This window comes from Bufo bufo, chromosome 3, assembly GCF_905171765.1.
Source record: "Bufo bufo chromosome 3, aBufBuf1.1, whole genome shotgun sequence".
NCBI classification, from domain to species: Eukaryota; Metazoa; Chordata; class Amphibia; order Anura; family Bufonidae; genus Bufo; species Bufo bufo.
Window position 1 is genome coordinate 583,031,881 of NC_053391.1, and position 25,492 is coordinate 583,057,372.

At 45.8% G+C, this 25,492-nt stretch overlaps 1 protein-coding gene across 1 annotated transcript in view; it reads left to right on the top strand.

Annotated features, from left to right (window-relative positions):
- Positions 1-25,492, top strand: part of ESPL1 (extra spindle pole bodies like 1, separase) — a 106,140-nt gene that overhangs the window by 75,389 nt on the left and 5,259 nt on the right. Inside the window, exons 24-30 of the mRNA XM_040425799.1 lie at positions 9,039-9,161; positions 12,132-12,287; positions 18,920-19,090; positions 21,544-21,648; positions 21,898-22,013; positions 23,144-23,227; positions 23,315-23,479. Coding sequence (XP_040281733.1) covers positions 9,039-9,161; positions 12,132-12,287; positions 18,920-19,090; positions 21,544-21,648; positions 21,898-22,013; positions 23,144-23,227; positions 23,315-23,479 — 920 coding nt within the window. The remainder of the gene's footprint in view (positions 1-9,038; positions 9,162-12,131; positions 12,288-18,919; positions 19,091-21,543; positions 21,649-21,897; positions 22,014-23,143; positions 23,228-23,314; positions 23,480-25,492) is intronic.

Below are 25,492 nucleotides of genomic sequence, written 5' to 3' on the forward strand. Positions count from 1 at the left end.
TTTGTATTTTTCTCAATTTCACCCACAAGGATTTCCCCCCCATTTATCAATACATGGTATGGTAACCTTAAAAATACTATTTGTCCCGAAAAAACAAACAAAGCCCTCCTAAAACTCTGAACGGAAAAAGTAAAAAATAGAGGGGAAAAATGAAAATTGTCCCTGTCCTCTAAATGCAGTGGGTGCCTTTGCACTTACTGAACGTTGCCCTGAATGGGAGGGTGCCTTCCAAAAGCGTGCAGTGTACTCAAAGTATAATGACTCCTAGCTGATTTGCAAAATGGCCTCATGTGATTGTGGATTTAGCAGAAAGGAGTTGCAGCCAGCACCTTGTGGCCCATTAGGTATTAAAGGGAACCTGTAACCTGGATTTTGGATATAGAGCTGAGGACATGGGCTGCTAGATGGCCGCCAGCACATCTGCAATATCCAGTCCCCATAGCTCTGTGTGCTTTAATTGTGTCAAAACCCCCCCACCAATTATTTATATATATATATATATATATATATATATATATATATATATATATATATATATATATATATATATATATATATATATAAAATTAGTATGTATGTAAATGAGGCTACTAACTTTTCCGGAGCCCAGCCACGTCCACTGTGAAGGAGCCCAGCACCGCCCTGCATCCTCTGAATCTCCTCCTTGTTCCCCAACGTCACAAAGCTAGAGCGCCGTAATCTCACAATGCTTGAGCTAGCGCATGCGCAGTGTCAGCATAGTGTTCCTTCCCTGTGCTGGCATCAGCCTCAGGGAACGAACAGGATAATTTACATATCTATAAAATAGTTTTTTTTTGACACAATAAAAGCACACAGAGCTATGGGGACTGGATATTTCGGATGTGCTAGCGGCGATCTAGCAACCCATGTCCTCAGCTCTATACACAAAATCCAGGTGACAGGTTCCCTTTAAGGTGTGTGTTTTAGATTTTTTTTGTTTTTTTTCCCTACAAAAGTTCGTTCAGTGATATACAGGGTGGGCCATTTATATGGGAATGGTTGGTGATATTAACTTCCTGTTTGTGGCACATTAGTATATGTGAGGGGGGAAACTTTTCAAGATGGGTGGTGACCATGGCGGCCATTTTGAATCCAACTTTTGTTTTTTCAATAGGAAGAGGGTCATGTGACACATCAAACTTATTGGGAATTTCACAAGAAAAACAATGGTGTGCTTGGTTTTAACGTAACTTTATTCTTTCATGAGTTATTTACAAGTTTCTGACCACTTATAAAATGTGTTCAATGTGCTGCCCTTTGTGTTGGATTGTCAATGCAGCCCTCTTCTCCCACTCTTCACACACTGATAGCAACACCGCAGGAGAAATGCTAGCACAGGCTTCCAATATCCGTAGTTTCAGGCAGGGCTGTGGAGTCGGCAGATAAATGTTCCGACTCCTCAGTTTTATGTACTTCCGACTCCTCTGTATTAATATGCGAATGTATTTTATACATTCCTTGAGGGAAAGAAACGCAACCTACCACAGGACTACTGGCTGGGAAGCCAACAGTCTACTGTATTGCACAGTTTAAGCAAAAGACAAACACAATGAAAACAAAGTTTTATTAATTTTTTTTTTATTAATCAATCAAGTGGCTGGATAGTAGCAGCAGGCATAAACATCAGGATAGGATCTTTACAGGAATTTATCTGCTGCTGAAGATAGGGCAGTGGGGCATTTATTCTAAAACACGATTTTCCTAGGAGAATCCCATAGTCATGTTTAAAGTTTAAAGAGGACCTTTCATCAGAATCAAGTATGTAAACTGAATATACATACATGGAGAGCGGCGCCCAGGGACCCCCCTGCACTTACTATTATCCCCGGGCGCCGCTCCGTTCTCCGGTGATAGCCTCCGGTAAAGTCATAGTTAGGCTCCACCCATTTGAGCCTGCAGGCGTCTCCTTCTCCTATGCTGTAGCGCTGGCCAATCGCAGCGCTCAGCTCATAGCATTGCTAAGAGCTGAGCGCTGCGATTGGCCAGCGCTACAGCATAGGAGAAAGAGACGCCGGCAGGCTCAAATGGGTGGAGCCTAACTATGACTTTACCGGAGGCTATCACCGGAGAACGGAGCGGCGCCCGGGGATAATAGGTGCAGGGGGGTCCCTGGGCGCCGCTCTCCATGTATGTATATTCAGTTTACATACTTGATTCTGATGAAAGGTCCTCTTTAACCACCTCCGGACCGCCTAACGCAGGATCGCGTTCCGGAGGTGGCAGCCCTGCGCAGAGTCACGCATATATGCGTCATCTCGCGATGGCCGAGATTTCCTGTGAACGCGCGCACACAGGCGCGCGCGCTCACAGGAACGGAAGGTAAGAGAGTTGATCTCCAGCCTGCCAGCGGCGATCGTTCGCTGGCAGGCTGGAGATGTGTTTTTTTTAACCCCTAACAGGTATATTAGACGCTGTTTTGATAACAGCGTCTAATATACCTGCTACCTGGTCCTCTGGTGGTCCCCTTTGTTTGGATCGACCACCAGAGGACACAGGTAGCTCAGTAAAGTAGCACCAAACACCACTACACTACACTACACCCCCCCCCCCCGTCACTTATTAACCCCTTATTAGCCCCTGATCACCCCTGATCACCCCATATAGACTCCCTGATTACCCCCCTGTCATTGATTACCCCCCTGTAAAGCTCCATTCAGATGTCCGCATGATTTTTACGGATGCACTGATAGATGGATCCGATCCGCAAAACGCATCCGGACGTCTGAATGAAGCCTTACAGGGGCATGATCAATGACTGTGGTGATCACCCCATATAGACTCCCTGATCACCCCCCTGTCATTGATTACCCCCCTGTAAAGCTCCATTCAGATGTCCGCATGATTTTTACGGATGCACTGATAGATGGATCCGATCCGCAAAACGCATCCGGACGTCTGAATGAAGCCTTACAGGGGCATGATCAATGACTGTGGTGATCACCCCCCTGTCATTGATTACCCCCCTGTAAAGCTCCATTCAGATGTCCGCATGATTTTTACGGATGCACTGATAGATGGATCCGATCCGCAAAACGCATCCGGACGTCTGAATGAAGCCTTACAGGGGCATGATCAATGACTGTGGTGATCACCCCCCTGTCATTGATTACCCCCCTGTAAAGCTCCATTCAGATGTCCGCATGATTTTTACGGATGCACTGATAGATGGATCGGATCCGCAAAACGCATCCGGACGTCTGAATGAAGCCTTACAGGGGCATGATCAATGACTGTGGTGATCACCCCATATAGACTCCCTGATCACCCCCCTGTAAAGCTCCATTCAGATGTCCACATGATTTTTACGGATGCACTGATAGATGGATCCGATCCGCAAAACGCATCCGGACGTCTGAATGAAGCCTTACAGGGGCATGATCAATGACTGTGGTGATCACCCCCCTGTCATTGATTACCCCCCTGTAAAGCTCCATTCAGATGTCCGCATGATTTTTACGGATGCACTGATAGATGGATCGGATCCGCAAAACGCATCCGGACGTCTGAATGAAGCCTTACAGGGGCATGATCAATGACTGTGGTGATCACCCCATATAGACTCCCTGATCACCCCCCTGTAAAGCTCCATTCAGATGTCCGCATGATTTTTACGGATGCACTGATAGATGGATCGGATCCGCAAAACGCATCCGGACGTCTGAATGAAGCCTTACAGGGTCATGATCAATGACTGTGGTGATCACCCCATATAGACTCCCTGATCACCCCCCTGTAAAGCTCCATTCAGATGTCCGCATGATTTTTACGGATGCACTGATAGATGGATCCGATCCGCAAAACGCATCCGGACGTCTGAATGAAGCCTTACAGGGGCATGATCAATGACTGTGGTGATCACCCCATATAGACTCCCTGATCACCCCCCCTGTCATTGATCACCCCCCCCTGTCATTGATCACCCCCCCCTGTCATTGATCACCCCCCCTGTCATTGATCACCACCCCTGTCATTGATCACCCCCCTGTCATTGATCACCCCTCTGTAAGGCTCCATTCAGACATTTTTTTGGCCCAAGTTAGCGGAATTATTTATTTTTTTTTCTTACAAAGTCTCATATTCCACTAACTCAAAAAATAAAATCTCACATGAACTCACCATACCCCTCACGGAATCCAAATGCGTAAAATTTTTTAGACATTTATATTCCAGACTTCTTCTCACGCTTTAGGGCCCCTAGAATGCCAGGGCAGTATAAATACCCCACATGTGACCCCATTTCGGAAAGAAGACACCCCCAGGTATTCCGTGAGGGGCATATTGAGTCCATGAAAGATTGAAATTTTTGTCCCAAGTTAGCGGAACGGGAGACTTTGTGAGAAAAGAATTAAAAATATCAATTTCTGCTAACTTGTGACAAAAAAAAAAAAATTCTATGAACTCGCCATGCCCCTCATTGAATACCTTGGGGTGTCTTATTTCCAAAATGGGGTCACATGTGGGGTATTTATACTGCCCTGGCATTCTAGGGGCCCCAAAGCGTGAGAAGAAGTCTGGTATCCAAATGTCTAAAAATGCCCTCCTAAAAGGAATTTGGGCACCTTTGCGCATCTAGGCTGCAAAAAAGTGTCACACATCTGGTATCGCCGTACTCAGGAGAAGTTGGGGAATGTGTTTTGGGGTGTCTTTTTACATATACCCATGCTGGGTGAGAGAAATATCTTGGTCAAATGCCAACTTTGTATAAAAAAATGGGAAAAGTTGTCTTTTGCCAAGATATTTCTCTCACCCAGCATGGGTATATGTAAAATGACACCCCAAAACACATTCCCCAACTTCTCCCGAGTACGGAGATACCACATGTGTGACACTTTTTTGCAGCCTAGGTGGGCAAAGGGGCCCATATTCCAAAGAGCACCTTTAGGATTTCACTGGTCATTTACCTACTTACCACACATTAGGGCCCCTGGAAAATGCCAGGGCAGTATAACTACCCCACAAGTGACCCCATTTTGGAAAGAAGACACCCCAAGGTATTCCGTGAGGGGCATGGCGAGTTCCTAGAATTTTTTATTTTTTGTCACAAGTTAGTGGAAAATGATGATTTTTTTTTTTCATACAAAATCTCATATTCCACTAACTTGTGACAAAAAATAAAAACTTCCATGAACTCACTATGCCCATCAGCGAATACCTTGGGGTCTCTTCTTTCCAAAATGGGGTCACTTGTGGTGTAGTTATACTGCCCTGGCATTCTAGGGGCCCAAATGTGTGGTAAGGAGTTTGAAATCAAATTCTGTAAAAAATGACCTGTGAAATCCGAAAGGTGCTCTTTGGAATATGGGCCCCTTTGCCCACCTAGGCTGCGAAAAAGTGTCACACATCTGGTATCGCCGTACTCAGGAGAAGTTGGGGAATGTGTTTTGGGGTGTCATTTTACATATACCCATGCTGGGTGAGAGAAATATCTTGGCAAAAGACAACTTTTCCCATTTTTTTATACAAAGTTGGCATTTGACCAAGATATTTATCTCACCCAGCATGGGTATATGTAAAATGACACCCCAAAACACATTCCCCACCTTCTCCTGAGTACGGCAATACCAGATGTGTGACACTTTTTTGCAGCCTAGGTGGGCAAAGGGGCCCATATTCCAAAGAGCACCTTTCGGATTTCACAGGTCATTTTTTACAGAATTTGATTTCAAACTCCTTACCACACATTTGGGCCCCTAGAATGCCAGGGCAGTATAACTACCCCACAAGTGACCCCATTTTGGAAAGAAGAGACCCCAAGGTATTCGCTGATGGGCATAGTGAGTTCATGGAAGTTTTTATTTTTTGTCACAAGTTAGTGGAATATGAGACTTTGTATGAAAAAAAAAAAAATAAATCATCATTTTCCACTAACTTGTGACAAAAAATAAAAAATTCTAGGAACTTGCCATGCCCCTCACGGAATACCTTGGGGTGTCTTCTTTTTTTAAAATGGGGTCACTTGTGGGGTAGTTATACTGCCCTGGCATTCTAGGGGCCCAAATGTGTGGTAAGGAGTTTGAAATCAAATTCTGTAAAAAATGACCTGTGAAATCCGAAAGGTGCTCTTTGGAATATGGGCCCCTTTGCCCACCTAGGCTGCAAAAAAGTGTCACACATCTGGTATCGCCGTACTCAGGAGAAGGTGGGGAATGTGTTTTGGGGTGTCATTTTACATATACCCATGCTGGGTGAGAGAAATATCTTGGCAAAAGACAACTTTTCCCATTTTTTTATACAAAGTTGGCATTTGACCAAGATATTTATCTCACCCAGCATGGGTATATGTAAAAAGACACCCCAAAACACATTCCCCACCTTCTCCTGAGTACGGAGATACCAGATGTGTGACACTTTTTTGCAGCCTTGGTGGGCAAAGGGGCGCATATTCCAAAGAGCACCTTTCGGATTTCACAGGTCATTTTTTACAGAATTTGATTTCAAACTCCTTACCACACATTTGGGCCCCTAGAATGCCAGGGCAGTATAACTACCCCACAAGTGACCCCATTTTGGAAAGAAGAGACCCCAAGGTATTTCGTGATGGGCATAGTGAGTTCATAGAAGTTTTTATTTTTTGTCACAAGTTAGTGGAATATGAGACTTTGTACGAAAAAAAAAAAAAAAATCATCATTTTCCACTAACTTGTGACAAAAAATAAAAAGTTCTATGAACTCACTATGCCCATCAGCGAATACCTTAGGGTGTGTACTTTCCAAAATGGGGTCATTTGTGGGGTGTTTGTACTGTCTGGCCATTGTAGAAGCTCAGGAAACATGACAGGTGCTCAGAAAGTCAGAGCTGCTTCAAAAAGCGGAAATTCACATTTTTGTACCATAGTTTGTAAACGCTATAACTTTTACCCAAACCATTTTTTTTTTTACCCAAACATTTTTTTTTTATCAAAGACATGTAGAACTATAAATTTAGAGCAAAATTTCTATATGGATCTCGTTTTTTTTGCAAAATTTTACAACTGAAAGTGAAAAATGTCATTTTTTTGCAAAAAAATCGTTAAATTTCGATTAATAACAAAAAAAGTAAAAATGTCAGCAGCAATGAAATACCACCAAATGAAAGCTCTATTAGTGAGAAGAAAAGGAGGTAAAATTCATTTGGGTGGTAAGTTGCATGACCGAGCAATAAACGGTGAAAGTAGTGTAGGTCAGAAGTGTAAAAAGTGGCCTGGTCTTTCAGGGTGTTTAAGCACTGGGGGCTGAAGTGGTTAAGCTAACAATCAGAGTTTACAAGTTTTTATAGCCTTAGCTAAATGACAGCAGTTTTTCCAATGGTTTACAGCTTCAGTCTTGAACTATTGGCCCTCCATTCCCTTCACTTATACAAGTGTCTCACTCTCTAGTCCTGCAAAAAACATATTTATTTAATCCCTTATCAGTGAGAGGCTAGGTTACACATGGACGCTGCGTTCCCTGTAAAAGCAGAACACAACACTATGGAAAGTATAAGTATTGCAGCTCCTAATTGTGCGTTGTGTGCCATATAGTGAAGCACATGAAAAGCATGCTTCTTCACGGTCACTTAACGTGTTCGTTTTGCGGTTACGTGAGGCACTGCATGCATTGGTCTTTATTTTTACAGTCATTAATTATAACTTTTTGTGAATTGGGACATTTAAACTTGCTTTTTTTTTTTTTATTCCAATCTAAATTTTGTAGGAGTCGGAGTCGGTGCATTGTTTGCCGACTCCAGGTACCCAAAATTTCCCCCGACTCAGACTCCACAGCCCTGGTTTCAGGTGCTGCACATCTCGTATCTTCACAGCATAGACAATTGCCTTCAGATGACCCCAAAGATAATAGTCTAAGGGGGTCAGATCGGGAGACCTTGGGGGCCATTCAACGACCAATCCACTTTCCAGGAAACTGTTCATCTAGGAATGCTCGGACCTGACACCCATAATGTGGTGCACCATCTTGCTGGAAAAACTCAGGGAACGTGCCAGCTTCAGTGCATAAAGAGGGAAACACATCATCATGTAGCAATTTCGCATATCCAGTGGCCTTGAGGTTTCCATTGATGAAGAATGGCCCCACTATCTTTGTACCCCATATACCACACCATACCATCAATTTTTTTGTTCCAACAGTCTTGGAGGGATCTATCCAATGTGGGTTAGTGTCAGACCAATAGCGGTGGTTTTGTTTGTTAACTTCACCATTCACATAAGTTTGCCTCATCACTGAACAAAATCTTCTCCGTAAACTGAGGGTCCTGTTCCAATTTTTGTTTTGCCCATTCTGCAAATTCAGTGCGCCGATCTGGGTCATCCTCGTTGAGATGCTGCAGTAGCTGGAGTTTGTAAGGGTGCCACATGTGAGTAGCTAATATCCGCCGAAGGGATGTTCGACTAATGCCACTCTCCAGTGACATGCTGCGAGTTCTACGCTGTGGGCTCTTGCTGAATGAAGCTAGGACCGCCACTGATGTTTCTTCATTAGAGACAGATTTCATGCGTCCACATTTTGGCAAATCCAACACTGAACCAGTTTCACGAAACTTAGCAAGCAGTTTGCTAACTGTAGCATGGGAGATGGTGGTCTCACAGGGTGTCTTGCATTGAAATCTGCTGCAATGACCCGGTTACTGCGTTTACCAGACATCAACACAATTTCTATCCGCTCCTCACGTGTTAACCTAGGCGACATGTCAATGGCTGTAAACAAAGAGAAACTTGTAAATAACTCATGAAAGAATAAAGTTACGTTAAAACCAAGCACACCATTGTTTTTATTGTGAAATTCCCAATAAGTTTGATGTGTCACATGACCCTCTTCCTATTGAAAAAACAAAAGTTGGATTCAAAATGGCCGCCATGGTCACCACCCATCTTGAAAAGTTTCCCCCCTCACATATACTAATGTGCCACAAACAGGAAGTTAATATCACCAACCATTCCCATTTTAATAAGGTGCATCCATATAAATGGCCCACCCTGTAGTAGTCAGAAAAGTTCCTTTACCCTTATATATAGATGACATTCTCCTACTATTTTTTTCCATAGATGCCTCTAAGCTCAGCGCTACTAGAGTTTGATGAAATTCAGAAAGAACAGAAAACAGTCAACAATCTAACTGATAAAAAGGAATGGTGGGAAGGACGCACCACTCTGGACTGCCGCATGAAGGTACCCAAATATCCCTTTCCAGCCTTGTTCCTATATATTGTATGACTCTGCTTGTGTTTTTGAGAGATGAAAAAACGCTTGTGGGATGTAGGTAATTAATTGCCTTCATTGTAATAAAAGTCTCTGAGTGCAGTCGGACCCACTTCATCCTTTCCACTAAACCCTTTCTGAAGAGGGAGCTGGCCCTGCTGTGGAGTGTCTAGCTGTGAAACAGGTCCCAGGCTAGCCTGGTGGCGCATAGTTTAGGATCAAATGTTCATATGTAGTGGTGCTGTGCACAATCCACAGGAAATAAGGCTACGGCACTCACCAAATGGGCATCAGATCTTCTTTATTCTAAGGGAATGGTCACAGGATACCGAGTAAAAACGTCCTCTATGGCCATTCCCTATGAAGTCATGCCATGGTGGCCTTATTATCTGTGGATTTCACTTCTTAAAGAGGTTATGAATCCACTTTTAAAATCTGTTTAAAAATTGGATGTACCCCTGACACACTATATAGTTTAAACTACCCCCCTTTATTAAAAAAAATAATAACTGAAGTATTACTAAAATGGGAACATTTACCACGATCATTATTGGGACGAAAATTACTATATCCACTTCAAACCATCCCTATATTATTAAAACATACAGATAAAAACGGAACATACAAAAAAAACGGCCCATTGTAGACATGCCGTTTTGCAGACAAGAATAGGACATGCTATATTTTTTTTGCGAGGCCTCAGAACGGAGCAACGGACGCGGACAGCACACGGAGTGCTGTCCACATCTATTGCGGCCCCATTGAAGTGAATGGGTCTGCATCGGAGCTGCAAAAACTCGGATGCGGACCATAACTACGGTTGTGTGCTCCAGAAAATCTCAAAAGTCTCTTACACACAGAATACACCTACTGGCTGACCATAGCTAAGAGATCAATAGTCCTAAGAGAGACACTGGTAACATGGAAAAAAATCCGAAAAATTCACAAGCTACCGTATCTCTTATCTAAACACATGCCACTATGGAGCCATATAGAATTTACTCCTGGAAAAGACAGCCCATTATTTAAAGTATAGAAAAAAATGAATTCGCACAGCGGGTCAACTATTGCATGAATCTGATAAAAGATGGCTTACAGAAAAATAAATGAAATAGAACCTAAAAAATAACCAGTTCCTCACCTACTCACAAATCTCTTTTCTCCAGTCTAGATGAAAGAATCTACAGAAACAACATTTGATCTTTCGCTGAAAACACCTCAAAACCAAACCCCAATTTCAAACCTATATAAAAACTTTCTATTCACATACACCTATCCAAAAGCTTTTTAAGACGTGGGCCCTTCAGCTTTCAGATCAAAGCATACAAAAAAAAAATATTAGGATGGTCAAAAGTAAAAAAATGTACATATAGCTAAAGATGGAAAAAAAACATTCTTCAAAATAATACATAAAGTATATCTAGGATTTAACATCCCTAAAAATGATAAAAATCCAAAAAGAATAACAAACTGTCCTAGATGTACAGTAACTCCTCAAACTCAGACCTATGGCGCGGATTATGGACGCGCAGCAACATTCAAAACTTCTGGCAAAACATCCAACAAAATATAGAAGCACACTGGAAAATAAATCTACCACTAGACCCGATATCATATAGATTTTATTACAAAGAACAAGACCGGAAAAATCAAACCTCACAAATAATCCATGCAGTACTGATAGTAGCTAAAAGATGTATCATGAACAACCCCCACAACTACAGAAGTGATATCCCAAATGAAATACATGATGTGTTTGGAGAGAATAGCTACATTAAATAACAAAGAAAAAAAGAACACAATTTCTTTAAAAAATTTAAAACTTTTATTGAAACACTTGCAAACTCACGAAATAGAAAATCTGTTGACTCCATTCCAACACACAGAATGGTATAATGTAGAAAAATATAAAAACACCCTAGGGAAACTAAATATTTAAAACATTTATAAAATATGTGCGTATAAGTTACACCTGTGTCTTAATATTAATATATCACCTTTTTTTATGACTTATTGTTATACTTTTTATATGTACTGTAACTGAAAATTACAATAAAAAGATTATTTATAAAAAAAACTGTTAGGCCTCTTTCACACGGGCGTCCCAGATGTGCTCCGGTTGCTTCACGTGTGTATTGCGGGAAAACCGCGCGAGAAGGCACACAATTGCAGTCAGTTTTGTCTGATTGCGTTCCGATTTTTCCGCGCCAGTACAATGCGTTTTGCATGCGCGTGAGAAAAAACTGAATGTGGTACCCAGACCCGAACCCGGACTTCACTGAAGTTCGGGTTTGGGTTAGGTGTTCAGTGGATTTTATTATTTTCCCTTATAACATGGTTATAAAGGGAAATAATGGCATTCGTAATACAGAATGCTTACTAAAATGTGCCTTGAGAGGTTAAATTTATTTTTTAACTCACCTCATCCTCTTGTGTTAATTTTTTTTAATTTTTTAACCCCTCATGCCACATTTTAGTAAGCATTCTGTATTAAGAATGCTATTATTTTCCCTCATAACCATGTTAGAAGGGAAAATAATAGTTATTAGACTTTAATGGGGTTGCTCATCCCTATCGTCTCCTAGCAACCATGTGTGAAAATCGCACCGCATCTGCACTTGCTTGCGGATACTTGCGATTTTCACGCAGACCCTTTTTTTTTCTATGTGGCCTGCTTTGCGTGAAAAACGCAGAATATAGAGCTTGCTGCGATTTTCATGCAACGCACAAGTGATGCGTGAAAATCACCGCTCATGTGCACAGCTCCATAGAAGTGAAGTGGGTTCACCTCACGCATTGCACCCGCGCGGAATTCTCGCCCGTGTGAAAGGGGCCTAATGGTGAATGTCCTGCATACGCTGAGCTGTGATTTGCATGCAGTCTGTGGGTATGTAGGAATACATCACGTTCTTATGTCTGCTCTGCTTCTCTCCCATGTAGGCATTAATACAGTCCCTAGAGGAGCAGGTGCTGGGATGTTGGAGGAGTCTACTGTCTCCACCTTGTTCACTGTCAGTATTAGAAGAAGAAGCTAAAGGACTCTCTAAGGCGCTCTCACTATGTGGCTGGAGGAGAAAAGAAACGGCACTTCTGAAGGTGACTCCTGGAAATACGTCCGTCTATTTCACCACAACTAGATTTTTGAGGATTGTTCTCTTATCCTATCTACCAATGTCTAGATAGGATATTAGAAGACAGTCGCAGCATGCCTGTTTGTTTCTTCCTGCACACTCTGAACACAAAATAGCTACTGTATGTGTGTAATTGGGGGGTAACATTGCCTTAAAGGGGTTATCCAGGATTTTACGGTTGATGGCCTATCCTCAGGATTGGCAGGGGTCTGACACCCTAAACCCCTGCTCATCAGCTGTTTGAGTAGCGACAGAACTGCACAGCTCCATCTATTGTATAGTGGAAGGAGCTGATTATTGCAGCGCTGCTCCCATTTGCAGAAACCAGCTCCATCTACTACACAGTGGATGGGCCTATGCAGTTTTTGAACTTTTACAGAAGACCTGATCAGTTGAAGTACGGGTGTCGCACTGCTGCTGGTTAGATATTAAAGGGGTTGATTCACTTCAGTAAATGGCATTTATCAGGTAGATATTCGGCATTTAACCAATGTATTGTTATTGTCCATATTGCCTCCATTGCTGGCTGGATTTATTTTTCCATCACATTATGCACTGCTCATTCCCAGGGCTTATGGTCACTGTTGCAGCACAGATATGAGGTGACTGAGACAGGAGCTCCTGCGCATATGTGCCTATGTGCGGTCCCACAGTCCTGACCACCATAGTATAGACCAGCACTTTGTTCTATAGTGTGCAAGCACAGCCACTGCTGCTGGATTGCAAGGAGGTTATAACCATGGAAACGAGCAGTGTATAATGTGATGGAAAAATGAATCCAGCCAGAAAAGGAGGCAACATGGTCAATTACAGTACATTAGTAAGTCTTTTGTATTCGCTTTGTCTACATGATAAATGCCATTTGCTGAAGTGAGACAACCCCTTTAATGGCCTATTGTGAGCACAGAAGATCAATAGGAAACTCATGGCATACCCTTTTAAGAGTATACTTCGTGGGATTAGACATACTTTTTAAACCCTCATTAAGCCTATCTGGTGAAGGAAGAGGGTGTAAAACAATTGAAGGTCCTACTGATCCACTGCTGTGGCTCCCACTCACGGGATTACGTCAGCCTGCCACCGGCCATGTGTCATTCCTGTGGAGTGGCCATGGGAATGACATGTCCTCACTTGCAGTGCAGTGTGGACAAGAGCCATAGTGTGGGGTTGATGGGACCTTCAGAAGATTAGCGACTTGTTTTTCCAGTGTAGAAAATGCTCTGAGTAACAGTTGCACAAATCTCTGATACTTTGCTGCAATGTATCAGGCTCTTTAGGTCTCAGAACATTGCTTAGATTTAATACAACTGCTTCCACTTTTCGTCTGGGAGCAGGACTGGTTAAATGAGTGTTCTCATTCACTGACTGCAATCAAATACAGTTTCACTTGAATGCATTGGGGGACACAGCACCATGGGTATATGCCCAGCTAACACTAGAAGTAAAAAGTGTTGGCTCCCCCTATCTGGGCTATACCCACTGCACATGCAGGAGCAAACACGTTTTTTTCTAGTGTCTATAGGAGGCAGACACCACCTGCTTTTTTCCTGCAGGTCTTGCTGCTAATTTGTTTTATTTTTTCTTATTTTTTCTCTTTATGCAGGTTTTTCTCCTGCTGCAAGGGGTGCTCCATCGTGGGTTGCCACTTTAGTTGCACCCTCTGCGGGTGCGTACTTCGGTACCGCTGGTCACCCAGTCCCCATTACTGCCGCCGCAGTGGATTGCCAGCATTCCCACGGGCCGCGTTGAGTCTGCTGATGGTGTGACCCTGCCGCGCCTGAGGGCGTCAGAGGGCAAGTACAGCTCTGGAACGTGGCGTGCCCTCTCCCCCTCTCCAGGACCATTGACCCTTCACCTTGGCCGGGGCGTCTGCTCAGGGAAGCATGTGCTAGACATGGGGGGGACCTTGGGCCTGCAATATTGCCTCCAGGTCGGTCCCACCTTCTCCCCCCCCCCCCCCCCCCAGGCTTCCTGGTACCTATGTGATGTCTACCTGGTATCAGCTCGCTGGTCTAGCAGGGCGGCTACTAACTCTGTGGCCATCCGCCATACGGTCTGGCTCCGTTCATGGGCGGCAGATGTAGCTTCCAAAAAGGTGCTGATCTCTCTCCCCTTTCAAGGTAAAAAGCTGTTTGGGAAGCGCCTGGTGGAGCTTATTTCAGAGGCCACGGGAGGATAAAGCTCCCTCCTCCCCCAGAACCGCCGTCGCCCTCCCTTGGCGACTTCAAGGTCCAAAAATTTTTGCTCCTTTCGGGACTCTTACTCCCGCTCGGACAAGAAGTCGGGAGGGCCTTCCTTCAAGGCCAGACCTCCCTGGCATTCTCGCCCCAAGCCTTCAAAGCCCCAGTCTGCAAAAACCTCTTCTGCATGACTGCGCTTTACCACATGTGGGGGGCCGTTTGCTCGACTTCCAGGAGTTGTGGCGTGGGTGATGCATCGGTCCTGGAGATCATTTCCTCCGGTTACAGAATAGCGTTTTCCACTCTTCCTGCGAGTCGGTTTTTCATGTTGCGTCCCGTAAAGGCGGCAGATTTTTTCCGGGCCATTCATTTTATTTAATCCCTCGGAGTGATCGTTCCTGTCCCCGTGTCGGAACGCTTCCAGGGATTTTATTCAAATCTTCTTACGGTTCCCAAAAAGAGCGGCTCCCTCCGCCCTATCCTGGATCTGAAGGCGCTCAACCACCTTGTTCGGACCCGGCACTTCCGCATGGAGTCACTCAGGTCGGTGATTGCCTCCCTGGAGGAGGGCGAATTTTTGTCGTTCATCGACATACATGACGCATACCTCCATATTCCCATTGCCGTGGCCCATCAGCAGTTCCTTCGCGGTGGGTTCTCTGCATTTCCAATTTGTGGCTCTGCACTTTGGCTTAGCGTCCGCCCAGAGGGTCTTCACGAAGGTCCTGGCCACTCTTATCGCTCTCCTCCGCACTCTGGGGGTGGCAGTGATTCCCTACCTGGACGACCTGTTGGTGAAATCTCAGTCTCTGGAGGACAACCTGGCCAGCGTCCGTATCACCCTGTCTGTCCTGTCTCAGTTTGGGTGGTTGGTCAACTATCCCAAGTACTCCCTGGTTCTCCGTCAGAGAGAGGATTTCCTGGGCATGACCTTAGACACTCTCCTCTGTCGAGTGTTCCTTCCCCAGAACAAGGTGGTGGCTCTCCAAGATGCAGTGGTTCGCCTTCGCAAGCTGTCCCCTCTACCTCTTCGGACGTGCATGTGGGTTTTGGGTCGGATGGTTGCCTCGAGGAAATCCCATTTGTGCAATTCCATTCCAGGCCTCTTCAGCTGGCGATCCTATCCAGCTGGGACAAGTCCCAGCCAGACCTCGACCGTCTGGTTCGTCTTCCCCATCTTGTCCGCAAGGAGTTGTGCTGGTGGCTTCTACCTCATACCCTATCTCTGGGCAAGTCCTTTCTTCCCCCTCGTTGGCAGGTGATCTCCACAGACGCCAGCCTGATGGGTTGGGGAACTGTCTTCGGGTCCCTCTCTGCTAAGGGCCTGTGGTCAGCAGTGGAATCCTCCCTGCACATCAATATTCTGGAGCTCAGGGCGATCTTTCTGGCTCTCTCTCTCATTGGACAAACCTTCTCTCCGGTATTCCAGTCCGAATCCAGACTGACAACTCCACTGCGGTGGCGTACCTGAATCATCAGGGGGGCACCAGAAGCGTGAGGGTCATGCAAGAGGCATCTCGCATACTTCGGTGGGCGGAGTCCTTCGTTCCGGTCCTCTCCGCAGTCCACGTTCCCAGGGTCGACAATTGGGCGGCGGACTCTGTCGCCAAAACCCCGACCTGGGGTAGTGGTCTCTTCACCCAGAGGTGTTTCTTCCTCTGTCAGTGTTGGGGCATGCCGGACATAGACCTTTTCGCCTCCCGTCTCAACCACAAGGTCCCATGTTATTTTTCAAGGTCCCGGGACCTTCAGGTGCTGGCCTCAGATGCTCTGGTCCTTCCTTGGTCCCAGTTCGGTCTCGTGTACCTCGTTCCTCCCATTCCGCTCCTTCCCAGGGTTCTCAAGCGCCTGAAGTCTGCCTGGGTTTCGGCGATTCTGGTGGCCTCGGACTGGCCTTGCCGTGCATGGTACACGGATCTTTTGTTCCTACTCGCAGACGCGCCTTTGCGCCTCCCTCTACGTCCCGACCTCCTTTCCCAAGGTCTGCTACTCCACCCGAATTTACATCAGCTGCGTTTAACGGTGTGGCTGTTGAGGCCACGGTTCTGAGGTTCCGCGGTCTCTCGGAGTCTGTTATCCAGACTATGCTCCATGCACGCAAGCCCCAGTCTTCCAGAGTTTATCATCATACTTGAAAGACTTATTTTTCCTGGTGTGAGGCTGCTCAGTTTCACCCTCTCTACCTGTCTATTCCAAGGGTCTTATCTTTCCTTCAGGCGGGCTTAGACAAGGGCCTTCGGCTAGCCTCTCTCAAGGGTCAGATTTCGGCCCTATCTGTTCTTTTCCAGAAACCCCTGGCTTCTCGCCGCCAAGTGAGAACCTTTCTGCAGGGGGTCGCTCGCCGCGTTCCGCTTTTTCGTCCTCCTGTGGAACCGTGGGACTTGAACATTGTCCCGGACGCTCTTCAGGCCTCTCCTTTTGAGCCTTTACATGATATTTCTCTTTCCTTTGTCTCGTTTAAAGGAAACCTGTCACCATGATTTTGCGCATAGAGCTGGGGACATGGGCTGCTAGATGGCCACTAGCTCATCTGCAGTACCCAGGTCCCATAGCTCTCTGCGCTTTTATTGTGTTAAAAAAACGTTTTGAGTGATATGCAAATTACCTGATATGAGTCCTGTAGCCGGAGATGAGTCAAGCGGAAAGGAGCCCAGCACCGCCCCGCGTCCTCCGAATCTCCTCCTTGCCGGCTGACGTCACAGAGCTGGAGTGCCGAAATCTCGCGATGCGCGAGCTAGCGCATGCGTAGTTCGTTCCCTGTGCTGATGCCAGCACAGGGAATGAACATGATGCCGACACTGCACATGCGCTAGCTCGCGCATCGCGAGATTTCGGCGCTCCAGCTCTGTGACGTCAGCCGGCAAGGAGGAGATTCGGAGGACGCGGGGCGGTGCTGGGCTCCTTTCCGCTTGACTCATCTCCGGCTACAGGACTCATATCAGGTAATTTGCATATCACTCAAAACGGTTTTTTAACACAATAAAAGCGCAGAGAGCTATGGGACCTGGGTACTGCAGATGAGCTAGTGGCCATCTAGCAGCCCATGTCCCCAGCTCTATGCGCAAAATCATGGTGACAGGTTTCCTTTAAGGTCTCCTTTCTTGTGGCGACTACTTCTAGGTCTCCTTTCTTGTGGCGATTACTTCTATTCACAGAGTTTCTGAACTTGCTGTGCTCTCTTGCAGATCCCCTTACTTGGTGTTTCATCAGGATAAGGTCGTTCTGTGTCCGGTCCCTTCCTTCCTCCCTAAGGTGGTGTCCTCATTCCACATTAACGAGGAGATTGTTCTAGCGTCCTTCTGTCCTAACCCCTCTCATCCTAGGGAGCGTTCTCTTCACCGTTTGGATGTTGTTAGGGCCCTTTGCGTTTATCTTCGGTTGACTGAGCCCTTCCGCCGGTTGGACTCCCTCTTTGTGATCCTTGAGGGTCCTCGCAAGGGCCTGCAAGCTTCCAAGGCCACCATATCCCGTTGGATTAGGTCGGTAGTTTAGGAGGCCTATGTTGCCAAGTGTCGTGTTCCTCCCTTTCGATTGACCGCTCACTCCACTAGGGCGGTCGGGGCTTCTTGGGCGGTTAGACATCAGGTCTCAGCTTCCCAGGTCTGCAAGGCCGCCACCTTGGCCTCTGTCCATATGTTTTCCAAATTTTATCACATCCACTCCTTAGCCTCTGCTGATGCGAGTTTGGGTCGCAGGGTTCAGCAAGCAGCCGTGAGTTGTGCTCCATGGCTGTTTTCTGCCCTCCCTCGTGGACTGCTTTAGGACGTCCCATGGTGCTGTGTCCCCCAATGCATTCAAGAGAAAACTGGATTTTTGTACTCACCGTTAAATTCTTTACTCGTAGGATGCATTGGGGGACACAGATCTCACCCTTTGTGGCTACGTTTTTTTTCTGTTGGTCCTCTCTGGTTTAGGACTTGTTGGCTTACAGTTTTTTCTTGTGCTCCTACTGCTTTTCTACCTACTGGTTTGCTCCTGCATCTGCAGTGGGTATAGCCCAGATACTAGGAGCCAACACTTTTTACTTCTAGTGGCAGCTGGGCATATACCCATTGTGCTGTGTCCCCCAATGCATCCTACGAGAAAAGTTTTCTTGATGGTGATGAGGAATTGACAAAGTATATTAGAAAATTTTATGAATTTTTGTACAGAGAAGGATATGTACACCCACCGCATTACATGTGGGATCTGCCTACATTTGTCCGCATCCACATTGTATAATGTCCTCATTATACACTGGATTTTTACACGTCACAGAAAAAAGCTTAATCGCCCCTTTTTAGAACTAAAACACATAGTGGGTGGCCATAACCATCATAGACAGTCCCACAGCGGTTGTTTTAATCTGCAGCAGAAATCCAGGGGTTAGTACAAAATGTATTGGTGAATTATAGATGGTTGTGCTCATTCTCTGCAGGTCATTTTAGGAGCCTGCCACCATTTACGCCCACAGCACATCCGATCTTTGGTCCAAGGATTTTGTACCTCAAAGTTTGAACAGGCTGAGGAACTTTTTCAAAAAGCTGTGGATAGGCTGAAACTGAAAATGGAACATACTGAAGGGCATCTGGTTCTCATATTGGATAAGGTGAGCCACAATATTTTTATATTGATGCCATACTTTTTCCAGTAGAAAGATTACTAGGACAGGCTGTCTGAAAACTTTTCTAAGTGACAAGATAGCTCAAGCGTGAAGCTATCTAACGCCTTCAGGTAATAAGGTCTGGGCCACACTGTACGATTTCTGCCTCTCTGGGCCAGCTTATCTGAATAAATGGCTTTTCTTAGTATCTGTTTTGCAGCCCGTCGACTTCTATTATGACGGAATGAATAACAGAATGCCTCTAAAGGCATTCCGTCATAGAATTGCATTATGGTCCGTGGTAATGGAATCCATAACGCAATTCACCTTTTACCAGTAAATGAATTGGCTAATCTCTAATCAGTTGTTTTAGAAGGCAGTTGTGCTTGCAGTAGGGCCACAGCCTTCTCCTAGGCCAGTGACGACACATTCTTCTGTCACGTGGCCTAGGTCCAGCACTGTGCTTGGTAAGCTTCTCAAACAGCTGATTGGCAGGGGACCCGGGTGTCGGATCCCCACTAATCAGATACTGATAACCTATCTGGATAGATCATCTCGGAAAACCCTTTTAACTGCTTGCCTGTCTGTAGATTTTAAACATTCGCATATAACTCTGCAAGAACGTTCCTGAAAGTCCTTGCAGAGTTAGCAGGTGCATGCTAATCATGGATGCGGCTGTCATCTCCCTGCTCTCTTTATTTTACCATCCCTGCCATCAACTTTGCGTGTACACAGTGTTCAATAAGTGCTGTGTATGTGTGTATATGTGTGTGTGTGTGTGTGTATATATATATATATATATATATATATATATATAATTTCTCAAAAAAATAAAGGGAACACTTAAACAACACAATGTAACTCCAAGTCAATCACACTTCTGTGAAATCAAACTGTCCACTTAGGAAGCAACACTGAGTGGCAATCAATTTCACATGCTGTTGTGCAAATGGGATAGACAACAGGTGGCAATTATAGGCAATTAGCAAGACACCCCCCAATAAAAGAGTGTTCTGCAGGTGGTGACCACAGATCACTTCTCAGTACCTATGCTTCCTGGCTGATGTTTTGGTCACTTTTGAATGCTGGCGGTGCTTTCACTCTAGTGGTAGCATGAGACGGAGTCTACAACCCACACAAGTGGCTCATGTAGTGCAGCTTATCCAGGATGGCACATCAATGCGAGCTGTGGCAAGAAGGTTTGCTGTGTCTGTCATCGTAGTGTCCAGAGCATGGAGGCGCTACCAGGAGACAGGCCAGTACATCAGGAGACGTGGAGGAGGCCGTAGGAGGGCAACAACCCAGCGCCTTTGTGCAAGGAGGAACAGGAGGAGCACTGCCAGTGCCCTGCAAAATGACCTCCAGCAGGCCACAAATGTGCATGTGTCTGCTCAAACGGTCAGAAACAGACTCCATGAGGGTGATATGAGGGCCCGACGTCCACAGGTGGGGGTTGTGCTTACAGCCCAACACCGTCCAGGACGTTTGGCATTTGCCAGAGAACACCAAGATTGGCAAATTCGCCACTGGCGCCCTGTGCTCTTCACAGATGAAAGCAGGTTCACACTGAGCACATGTGACAGACGTGACAGAGTCTGGAGACGCCGTGGAGAACGTTCTGCTGCCTGCAACATCCTCCAGCATGACCGGTTTGGCATTAGGTCAGTAATGGTGTGTGGTGGCATTTCTTTGGAGAGCCGCACAGCCCTCCATGTGCTCGCCAGAGGTAGCCTGACTGCCATTAGGTACCGAGATGAGATCCTCAGACCCCTTGTGAGACCATATGCTGGTGCGGTTGGCCCTGGGTTCCTCCTAATGCAAGACAATGCTAGACCTCATGTGGCTGAAGTGTGTCAGCAGTTCCTGCAAGTAGAAGGCATTGATGCTATGGACTGGCCCGCCCGTTCCCCAGACCTGAATCCAATTGAGCACATCTGGCACATCATGTCTTGCTCTATCCACCAACGTCACGTTGCACCACAGACTGTCCAGGAGTTGGCAAATGCTTTAGTCCAGGTCTGGGAAGAGATCCCTCAGGAGACCGTCCGCCACCTCATCAGGAGCATGCACAGGCGTTGTAGGGAGGTCATACAGGCACGTGGAGGCCACACACACTACTGAGCCTCAAATTTTGTTGCTTTTGGTTTCCTAATTTGCTCCTAATAGTCGTAGCTTTGGTTTTCTTGTACAGAGCTCCAGATCCATTGCCATCAGAAGATAGGAGGTCCTGAAGTACCCCATGAGAATGGCGTGGTTGTGCACGGTCTCATGAAGCGCTTCTTGAACTCCGTTCTCATTATCGCTAGGGGTAGGGGATAAGTGGTGTTAATCGAAAAAAAAACTTTAACCCCTTTCCAACATCTTCTTCTGTACATGTCATACTTCGCTTAGAAAGCATTAAGCGTAATACTTTATTACTATTGACCTCCTTCTAACCCTTTTGTATAACCCTTCTACAGCACCTTCAGAAGCTGCCTTGGGAAAGTATGCCATGCCTGCTCACCAGATCAGTGACTCGTCTTCCATCCCTGCATTTTTTGCTTAACTATGGACTGCTGAAAAAGGTACATTGCTGCTCTGCGCCTTCTTGCTGGGATTGAATCCATTTTAAAGTATGGAAAACTGGCAGTGCATGCTGGTGTCCCACATTGGCAGCGAATTAAGAACACAATGTCTTCAGCCTTCCTTCATTTTATTGCAAGAACATATTTGTGGCTCCTATAAAATCAAAGCTGGCATTGTGCCTTTTGATTAGGGGCAGTGGGTTTTGGTTTGGCACCTTCAGCTTTAAACGGTCTTTGTTCTTCCTGCAGCACCAGCCTCAGAGTGTCCTTGTTCAAGGGGTTGATCCGAAGAAAACCTTTTATGTCCTTAATCCCCACTGCAACCTACCTGGAACAGAGGAGCGTTTCAGAGATTGGTTCAAAAAGTAAGTTCACCACAAACTGCCACATAAACAAGCTGCTATTCCTAGACAAAAATCTGTATTTCAGATTCATGAAGAATGTTCTTCAAAAGTCATATCTAGCACAAGCATCCATTACTGCAAGCTCCTTTATTGGGTTGGTGTTTTAAAGGGACCCTGTCACCACATAAGGCAGTGAAGTCTGCAGGCAGCATGTTATAGAGCAGGAGGAGATGTGCAGATTGATTATATAGATTTGTGGGGAAAAATATGAAAACTTGTAATTTATACATTTCGATCTATATATTTTTTTTGACTTAGAGGCAAATGGCATTTATCATATAAACAAAGTTAATACAAGGCACTTACTAATGAAAGCCAGCTCTGATGTTATGAAATTCGTTCACTCTTCGTTTGGTGGTAAAAGCAGAATTGCGTTATGGATTCTGTTACCACGGACCATAACCTTTAGAGGCATTCCATTATTCATTCCGTCATAATAGAAGTCTATGGGCTGCATAACAGATCCGTCCCGTTTTTGTTATGCAGGAGAGGACTCCTTTACATAACGGAAACGGGACGGATCAGTTTTGCAGCCCATAGACTTCTATTATGCAGAGGGTTTTTACAGTTTGTATAATACATATGGGGGAAGCAAAAAAAAATCTAAAAACATGAAAACTATAAAGCTACATGCGGAAGGAGGTCCACATCTTCTGCCCTGGGAGGATTCTCATCCTGCAAATGGTTCTGTATTTTGTACTTTAATGATTCATGAGAACAATGTCAACCAAGATTTAGTTTTTTTGTTTTTTGTTGTTTTGCGCAATAGGCATACAGGGAGCAGCTTGGTGACACACGGGATGGTGATGGCGCACAGGGGACAGAGTGGGGTCATAATAGAGGGCAGAGCCTTCTAGACCCCGCTGTATTTTTTGCACAATAGGCATATAGGTAGCAGAGTGGTGACACATGGGACAGTGATGGCGCATAGAGGACAGGGTGGGGGTATAAGAGAGGGCAGAGTTTTCTAGAGCCCGCTGTATATTTTTTTTCACTCTATGGGCTTTATTGCTAGTATTAGAATATAAGAGCATTCTATTTTTATATGAATGATGGTTTGTCCTTTTTTAACCCTCTGAATTGTTTTGCAGTGAATCAGGATGGAAAGGAGTGATTAGATCTGCTCCAAAATCTGATGAGGTCCAGTCTGCCCTGACGAAACAGGACCTGTATATGTAAGTATATGAGGTTTTAGCATCGTCTGTATAAGTTATGATACCACTGGCTACTAACTGTATGACTACAACGTGTCCTCTACACAGTTACGTGGGGCATGGCGCAGGCGCACACTTCCTGGATGCTCCGACTCTGCAGCGACTAGACTGTAATGCAGTAGTGCTACTGTTTGGATGTAGCAGTGCTGCCTTGGCAGTTCGAGGAAACCTGGAAGGAGCTGGGATAGTCTTGAAATACTTAATGGCCGGGTGGTAAGTCTACTGTCTATCAGTTTCTGAATAAGTAAAGTCTGTGGGTAGTTGTTTGACATCCCCCCCCCCCCCCCACCACCACCACCACCACCACCAATGCTTCGAATCAAGGGGCTATTGCATTAGTTAAATGGGTATTCCAGGTCTTTGTTACTGATGGCCTATCCTCAGGGGATAGGTCATCTATATCTGATTGGCGGGGCACCAACTCCCCATACCCCCTCTGAACAGCTGTTTCAGAATAGCTCCGTCTCTACACGGCTCCATCCAGTGTGTAGTGGACGGCACTGGTTATTGCAGCACTTCTCCCATTGACTTAATTGGAAGCCGCACTGCAGTAACCTGCTCCATACACTACACAGTGGGGGGGATAGGGGAGTAGAATATTCCTAGGATAGGCTGTCAATCGCAAAAACCTGGAATACCCCTTTAAGCCTTAGCCACTGTGTAAGTAGCTACAATAAGGCCCCATTAACTTGGATAACTGGGGTCGAGGGGTTGGATTCCCACTGCATAATGTTATGAATTTGCTAGTGATAACATAAGATGAGGGGCCTAATACCCCTTTATCAGGAGATTATTTCGAAACTGCAGGCTTCAGTAAAATGCTGCATAGAAATCTGGAAGAAAAAAAATTGGTCCCTTGGCCCCTTCATCTTAAAAGGGAGCGGTTACCTCTCCTGACAAGTCTGATTTAGAAAACTATTTGAATTCCCCATATAATAACAATTCTGCAGCATCTTTTCCTATAACTCTGTTGTGCAATTCTTCTATTAATCCTTCTATTATTGAATGAATTGCCAACAGTCTGCAAAAAAGAATTTATGGTAGAATTAATAGAACAACATAGATTTATATAAAAAGGAGACTTTTGTATTACTTACCAGTAAAGTCTCTTTCTCGCTCTTCCTTGGGGGACACAGGAAACCATGGGTATAGCTCTGCTCCCTAGGAGGCGTGACACTAAGCGAAAGCTGTAAGCCCCTCCTCCATCAGCTATACCCTTCAGCCTGGAGAAGAGACTGCCAGTTGCGTGTCCAAGTAGTGAAAGATAACCACCAACCGGAAAAAGAACTGTCGAGCCCCAACGGGGGCAACCAAGCCGGAACCACAACTGTAACCCAATGAAGGGCGGGTGCTGTGTCCCCCAAGGAAGAGCGAGAAAGAGACTTTACTGGTAAGTAATACAAAAGTCTCCTTTTCTCGCCCATATTCCTTGGGGGACACAGGAAACCATGGGACGTTCCAGAGCAGTCCCAGAAGGGAGGGACCAGAACAAACTCAACCAACGCCAGAGGCATCAATCAACTGCCGCCTGCAACACCAGACGGCCTAAAGCAGCGTCAGCCGACGCATGAGTATGCACCCTGTAGAACTTGGTGAAGGTGTGCAAGGAGGACCAAGTGGCCGCCTTGCAAATCTGCTCCGAAGAAGCCCGATTTCTCTGAGCCCAGGAAGCCCCGACCGCTCTAGTGGAGTGAGCGGTAACACCAAGGGGAGGAACCCTGCCCTTGGCGAGATAAGCCTCAGTAACAGCCATCTTGACAAAACGAGCGATAGCAACTTTGGATGCCGCCATCCCTCTGCGCGACCCTTCCGGGACCACAAAGAGCGAGTCAGTATGCCTGAAAGAGCTGGTTACTTCCAGGTAAATCTTGAGCGCCCTGACAACGTCCAGGCGATGAAGCTTCCTCTCCCGCGGATGGGAAGGGGAAGGACACAAAGAGGGGAGAACGATGTCCTCGTTCAGATGAAAGGCGGAGACCACCTTAGGAAGGAAGGAAGGGACCGGACGAAGAACCACCTTGTCCTGGTGGAACACTAGGAAAGGTTCCAGACAGGAGAGTGCAGCCAATTCGGACACCCTCCGAAGAGAGGTGATGGCTACAAGGAAAATAACCTTGCAGGACAGAAGTCGCAAGGAAACCGTCCGCAGAGGCTCGAAAGGAGAAGCCTGGAGCGCTGAGAGAACCAGGTTCAGGTCCCAGGGCGGTGCCGGAGGGCGATACGGGG